Here is a 7,223-nt window from a genome sequence, read left to right as displayed (position 1 = left end):
AGTAGCTCTGCATTACCCACGACGAAATCGAAGTAGCTCTGCATTACCCATGTCGAACTTCGAAGTTGCTCTGCTTTACCTGCATCGAACTTCCAAGTTCTTTTACGGTTTGTAGTAGCTACAAAACCGATGCATCACTTATCAAGACAACTTTATTAGCTCTTTGCTAACTTAAATTATGTATCTATTATAACACAGATCACTTATCTCATAGGACATTAATCTGAATTACATTAATTAGGTTAGATTAAAGATTCAATGGTTTAGGTTGATATGCCGTGATCGAGCAATTTATGTAGTATAAACATCCTAATTTTGGAACAATACGACGAATGTTATTACATTTATTAATTGTAAAGCAGTAGGGACAAGATTATAAAATGCACATCGATGCACATTGTTGAAGTCATCTAAGATCTTTAATTGTTTCGTATATTTTTTCTATTACATAAAAATGGAACACTATCAAATACAGGAAGCATTTACTGTGTTAAAGCCACTTTGCGATTCTTTGATGAAAAATCCAAATGTTGATGCTGCACGAAATGTTACTAATGTTTTAACAAAAATTTCAAATAATGTTCTTTAATTACGCATTTACCGAATGAATATGCTGTATTTAACGAAATTCGTCAAGAGCTGGTGAATATTCATATAAATTAACTCGATATTATTTCATACTTTTTAGTGCAGTTTTAATGTTTTTCGAAGTCTGTTGTATTTTTTTTTCCAAAAATTAATTTTTAATATATAATATTAGACACATTTGTTTGATTAAAAATTAATGTAATAATACTTGTACAGACTAGTTAAGTAATTTGATCAATCACTGTCATTATATCTCTGTCAAACAGTTAAAAATTTAATGTATTTTAGTTTAAGATAATTTATTCTAATAATTATGTTGCGTTGCTAGTTACATAAGTTTTCACAAAGAAAAATATCAAGATAAAATCTACTTATCGATTAAAAGGTACTTTATTAGAAGGTACTGGTAATCTATATTTTGCTAGCTCTACTTCTGCTTCTCCGAAACTATGAATTCCGTAACAAAAATATTCTGGATTTTTGTATTCTTTATCCTTTGCAGCACCAGGGCCAACAGCTGTAAAATGAAATTTTAAAAACTCTATAGAATAAACAATCTTAATATGAATATGTCTTATTAATTTAAAAGTATATTTATATAATGTTAATGATATCCATTTACAAAAGCGAAAATTTAAACAAATTAATAACGACTGTTATAAACAAGTACAAAATAGTAATATGTTCATATCTTACGTGTGTTTGGGACATCAACACATCTTTTACTGAGCCCTGGAACATTATCATTCACTGCAGATGGATTGCTGGTATTTGTTGATTTTGTTTTTGTTGATTTTGTTTTCGCCCACAAGGTTCGCAATAGTGTTAAATTTCTTTTCTAAAATAATAAATTTATTTCAAAAACAATTAAATAATTTAATAACAAAAATATAAAATATCCAAAATATTTAAGTAGAAGGAAAGTAAAGCTCCAATCATTTTTATACATACCTGAATGAAAATTTTATCTGGAATTAGACGTGACATTTTATTACAATTATAATATTTGTAATTCAATTGTATGTTCAAAATTATAACAATTCTGAATATTTATATAACAATATGTCTGTCAAGAAGTCTTCTGGTTGGTCAGGGGATCTAAGCTCATTGTCAGATATACATACCTTGAATCCACATTTTTAGTTTCTTGAAGATAGGTAGGTAGCGCTAGTAGACGTGATAAATACTTTCGACCATGGTCGAAGACAAATACCGAGACGCTGAGAAGCGTTTGGTATTTACCATATAGATAAGAATATATGAAAAATTATGTTTGATTCATTCTATCAGATTTAGAAGCTATTATATATATATCTTAATAATCGAAAGAAATATTGCTCTTTGCATTTGTTTTCCGTCCACAGATCGATCAAGACTGATCGAAATTTTGATTATTTCCAAAATAAAAAACTCATTTCTCGACATACATTTTGTTTCTAATTTTTACCGATCGTATCATGTGCCTTGACTTACCGACTGCATAAAACAACTGATTATTACTGATAGTAATAATAAATCGACTATACATACGCACTTGGGATTGTACCTAAAAAACGCTCTAGTTCGTTTCTATAATAGTATTGCTCTATGGTTACGTGAGGGCGCTCCTGGAGTCGCACATTGTATAGTTTTGTTCGTATTGCTTCGTATATCATAACCATGATAACCAAAACCATTTATAAATACAATATCGCTTGAACGTTTGTTGTAAATAGTACTAATTTTGGTGAACGCTCAGGCTTATCAATCACAATTTATAAATATTGTATTGTATTTAATGGAATTAAGTAGTTGTTAATTTCTCCTTTTGCAACATTACGCGTGACCGGTTATTTGTCAGTTTTAAGGTTATATGTATGTAAACAATCATATTTACAGTTATTCTAAGAAAATGTAAAACAACAAATATGTTATATATAAAATAAAGGAATCTGTGATAAGTACTATTTACAATTCTTACATTTGCAGTCTTTTTTAAATTAGTGGAGTCTCACTATGGATGCGGATCTATATGATGAATTTGGAAATTACATTGGTCCTGATTTAGCCTCTGATAGTGAAGATGAAAACGAATATGGAAATGCTGGAGATGATATTGATGATAGAGAACGTTCAGATGAGGAGATGGAGGAGGATAAAGATGAATCTAGAGATCAATTGGAACAAGGCAATTCTATGGCGGTTGTATTGCATGAAGATAAAAGATATTATCCTAGTGCATTAGAAGTTTACGGACCAGAGGTAAGTATCTCATTCACAAACATATTTTTATCAGTACTTTTGTACTTATGATTTATGCAATTGCAATACATTATAGGTTGAAACACTGGTGCAAGAAGAAGATGCCCAGCCATTGGACAAACCATTAATAGCACCGACCAGAAAACCCAAATTCCAAATAAAACAACAGCAACTTCCAGATACAACATATAGTATAGAATTTCTGGCTGATATGATGGATGCACCACATCTGATACGAAATGTTGTTTTACTTGGTCACTTACATCATGGCAAGACCACTTTAGTTGATTGTTTAGTAAGACAGACCCATCCCTATCTACACAGTGTGACAGATGAAAAACCACTAAGGTGTGTAATAAGTATTTCACCTTAATTATACATCTTACGAATTTATAAAGTAATGTTTTTACAATTTTTTGTATTTTATCAAATGTTATTTTAAATAATCTGTTGTATAGAGATATAAACTTAGGAGTTGAAAATATTAATTTAGTTGTTCGTAATTATCAATAAACAAACTAGATCTTGGTTTTACTAGTAATCTTTAACGAAAATCTGTTTATGTTAACAGATATACAGACACGCTATTTACGGAGCAACAGCGAGGCGTATCAACAAAAGCGACACCCGTCACTCTGTTGCTGCAAGACGTGAAATCCAAGTCTTATCTTTTAAACATATTCGATACCCCTGGTCATGTAAACTTTTCCGACGAGGCGACAGCAGCCATACGTTTATCCGACGGTGCAATATTAATCGTAGATGCTGCTGAGGGTGTAATGTTAAATACGGAACGTCTACTGAAACATGCGCTGCAAGAAAAGCTCGCGTTAACAGTTTGCATAAATAAGATAGACCGACTAATCTTGGAGCTGAAATTACCACCGTTAGATGCGTATTATAAATTGAGACACATCATCGAAGAAATCAATGGACTGATAGCGCTCTATTCTGACAATGAAAATCCGTCCTTTGTGTCGCCGGCGATCGGAAACGTTTGCTTCGCCAGTTCGGAGTATAACGTTTGCTTCACCCTCAAATCCTTCGCCGCACTCTACGCTAAGACACATCCCACGTTAAACGCCAACGAGTTTGCGAAAAGATTATGGGGCGATATATACTTCAATTCTAAAACACGGAAATTTACCAAGAAACCGCCACACAATACGGCACAGCGCAGCTTTATCGAATTTATTCTCGAGCCGTTGTATAAAATATTCGCGCAGGTTGTCGGTGACGTCGATACTACTCTACCCGATGGTTAGTATAATTGCTATAAATGGTTGTTTTGGTTGTTAATATATGTGTGTATCGTTGATACTAACTAAAACTTTCGGATGTAAGCCGTGTCTTTTGACCTCTGAAGAAGCTAGTTGTAATTTTGTCGACATGGTTTACACCCGAAAGTCTCAGTTGGTATTAACCACAAAGAGCGAATCCGTGAAATCTTCAAATATCTTATATTTATTATTATCTAATTTCATAGTGTTGGACGAATTAGGCATCAGATTAACATCAGAGGAAATGAAGATGAACATCAGACCTCTATTGAGGCTCGTTTGTACACGTTTCTTAGGAGACATGTGCGGACTGGTTGATATGTGCGTAGCTCACGTTCCCAGTCCTCAATCGCACGCACCGGTGAAGGTTCAGCACGTGTATACAGGCCCGATGGATTCGCCTTTAGCACAGGATATGGTCAGCTGTGATCCTGATGTTAGTATTTTAGAAATTATTTATATCAGACATGTCAAACTCAATTTGTTCAATTTGTATTTTATCGTTATTATGTTACAACATTCAAAAATATTTTTAAAATGATCGAAAAAGGTACAAGTGAGTGTAATAAAAGAATGTGTACAGGATACATATTCATATAAAGTTTAGAAATAATAAAATGGTCAAGTAGCCTGCGCGTTCGACATGTCTGACTTGCAGTTTTTAAGCGTTGTGTCATTCCACAGAGCACCAAACGGTTGAATAATTTTTTTCAGGGAAGGTTGATGATTCACAGCACGAAAATGTACCCTACCGAAGATTGCACGCTATTCGTAGTCCTCGGAAGGGTGATGTCTGGTACCTTGGAAGCAGGACAACGCGTCCGAGTATTGGGCGAGGCGTATTCGCGCACCGATGAAGAAGATTCCCGTGTGCTTACCGTCGGCAGATTATGGATCAGCGAGGCTCGTTATTCGATAGAGCTGAACAGAGTTCCAGCCGGCAATTGGGTTCTCATCGAGGGCATAGACAGACCGATCGTTAAAACGAGCACGATCACCGATCTCAACAGTTCGGACGACCTACACATCTTCCGGCCGCTGAAGTTCAATACGCAGAGTGTGATCAAGATCGCGGTGGAGCCTGTGAATCCGTCGGAATTGCCAAAAATGCTGGACGGTCTGAGAAAGGTGAACAAAAGTTACCCTCTGTTGGGCACCAGAGTCGAAGAAAGTGGTGAACACGTGGTATTGGGAACTGGAGAATTGTACTTGGATTGCGCGATGCACGACTTGCGTCGCATGTACTCGGAGATCGACATTAAAGTGGCGGATCCTGTAGTTGCTTTCGCGGAGACAGTAGTGGAAACAAGCTCGTTGAAATGCTTCGCCGAGACGCCAAATAAGCGCAACAAATTGACGATGATCGCCGAGCCGCTCGAAAGGGGACTCGCGGAAGACATAGAGGCAGAACACGTTCGAATTACGTGGAACAAGTGAGTATAACAAAATTAAGAGAGAGGACCAATACTGCAAGCTACTCTCTAGGACTGTGGTTTTTACCCTCTTTAAGTTCACTGCATAGGTTAACAAATATCTCTACTTGCACTTAAGCAAGTTACTACAGAGATACAGTTAATATTAGTTAAAAATGCTACGTTATTAATGCCCATATCGTCAGACTCACTTAAGTTTTGCTTAATTCTTTGAACAACTCTACTTGACAGGAAACGACTGGGAGAGTTCTTCCAAACAAAGTACGACTGGGATTTGCTGGCTGCCCGAAGCATATGGGCGTTTGGTCCAGACGCCACAGGACCCAATATTCTAGTAGACGACACCCTTCCATCGGAAGTAGACAAGTCGTTACTGAACAGTGCACGAGATGCTATCATTCAAGGTTTCCAGTGGGGCACTCGCGAAGGTCCCCTCTGCGAGGAACCGATTCGAAACGTGAAGTTCAAGATCCTAGACGCAGTCATTGCCCAAGAACCTCTTCATCGGGGAGGTCAGTAAAATAAGCGATAAAAAAAATTTCATTTGAACACGAATAAAACTAACACAATGATTTCTTCGTTTGCACGATAAAATTGGTGATAAAATTGGTATCTATTCATAAATTCTAATTTGTATTCAACGAGTGCCGGATAAAATGTTGTTTTCTTCTACGTGAATGTGTTAAATTCTATCTAAATAAGAGTTTTGTTTATCCCTGGATAACTTTCGTTGCTCGAAAACGTAAACGAAATTAACTCGACTCCTTTGTAGGTGGGCAAATTATTCCGACAGCGAGAAGAGTAGCCTACTCTGCTTTCCTCATGGCGACACCGAGGTTGATGGAACCTTATTTGTTCGTCGAAGTCCAAGCACCGGCAGATTGTGTGTCGGCCGTGTACACGGTATTGGCCAAGAGAAGAGGCCACGTGACCCAAGACGCCCCTGTTCCCGGAAGCCCGTTGTACACTATTAAAGCATTTATACCAGCGATCGATAGCTTCGGGTTCGAGACCGACTTGCGAACACACACGCAAGGTCAGGCGTTCTGCTTGTCCGTGTTCCACCATTGGCAGATCGTTCCCGGTGATCCGTTGGACAAGAGTATCACGATTCGACCGCTCGAGCCACAACCGGCCACACACTTGGCCAGAGAGTTCATGCTGAAAACACGAAGGCGGAAAGGCTTATCGGAAGACGTATCCATCAACAAATTCTTCGACGATCCTATGTTGCTCGAGTTGGCGAGACAAGATGTGCTTCTTAATTATCCATTGTAATGAACAGTTGTTGTAATAATTCCATTGATTATTTAGTGTACAAACGTAACATTAAAGAACTAATTTTATATAAAAGCTGGTCTCCTTGTATCCTCCTTGCTTCGCATTATCACGATTATTACGTGGGTAAAGACGCTTCGGTGATAACATAGAAAATACAGAATGGACAGAGAATCGAAATACAAATAAATGTAATAATTGCGTATAAACTTCCTTGAACATCCGAGGCATACGAGCATCGTTACCCAACCTATAACGTCGTTAAATATTGCAAGTATCACAGGTTAAACTACGATTCTGATATGTTAGAGATGCGGTTTGCTGAAGAAACGATCGATAGAAAGATTGATTTATAAAATCAAATCGGAATTTTGTCGAATAGTAACGGGACGGTCGAGTAAAA

General features: G+C 36.7%; 2 protein-coding genes across 2 annotated transcripts; one reads left to right on the top strand and one right to left on the bottom strand.

The window, feature by feature from the left end:
* Positions 1–861: 861 nt before the first annotated feature.
* Positions 862–1,718, bottom strand: LOC128874821 (uncharacterized). The gene is made up of 3 exons (XM_054119914.1): positions 1,540–1,718; positions 1,285–1,426; positions 862–1,105 (listed from the first exon to the last, which is right to left on the bottom strand). The coding sequence occupies exons 1-3, from the start codon at positions 1,573–1,575 to the stop codon at positions 960–962; spliced, it is 324 nt and encodes a 107-aa protein (XP_053975889.1). The 5' UTR covers positions 1,576–1,718; the 3' UTR covers positions 862–959.
* A 507-nt stretch (positions 1,719–2,225) lies between these two features.
* LOC128874550 (116 kDa U5 small nuclear ribonucleoprotein component) lies at positions 2,226–6,895 on the top strand. Its single transcript, XM_054119375.1, has 8 exons — positions 2,226–2,442; positions 2,557–2,829; positions 2,906–3,177; positions 3,401–4,089; positions 4,316–4,545; positions 4,824–5,542; positions 5,774–6,054; positions 6,315–6,895. Exons 2-8 carry the CDS (start codon positions 2,584–2,586, stop codon positions 6,818–6,820), a joined length of 2,943 nt encoding a protein of 980 aa, XP_053975350.1. The 5' UTR covers positions 2,226–2,442; positions 2,557–2,583; the 3' UTR covers positions 6,821–6,895.
* The last annotated feature ends 328 nt before the right edge of the window (positions 6,896–7,223 follow it).

This window comes from Hylaeus volcanicus, chromosome 4 (genome assembly GCF_026283585.1).
Source record: "Hylaeus volcanicus isolate JK05 chromosome 4, UHH_iyHylVolc1.0_haploid, whole genome shotgun sequence".
In the NCBI taxonomy this organism is placed as follows: Eukaryota; Metazoa; Arthropoda; class Insecta; order Hymenoptera; family Colletidae; genus Hylaeus; species Hylaeus volcanicus.
The sequence above is the reverse complement of the archived record's forward strand: the minus strand, read 5'-3'. Positions and strand labels throughout refer to the sequence as shown.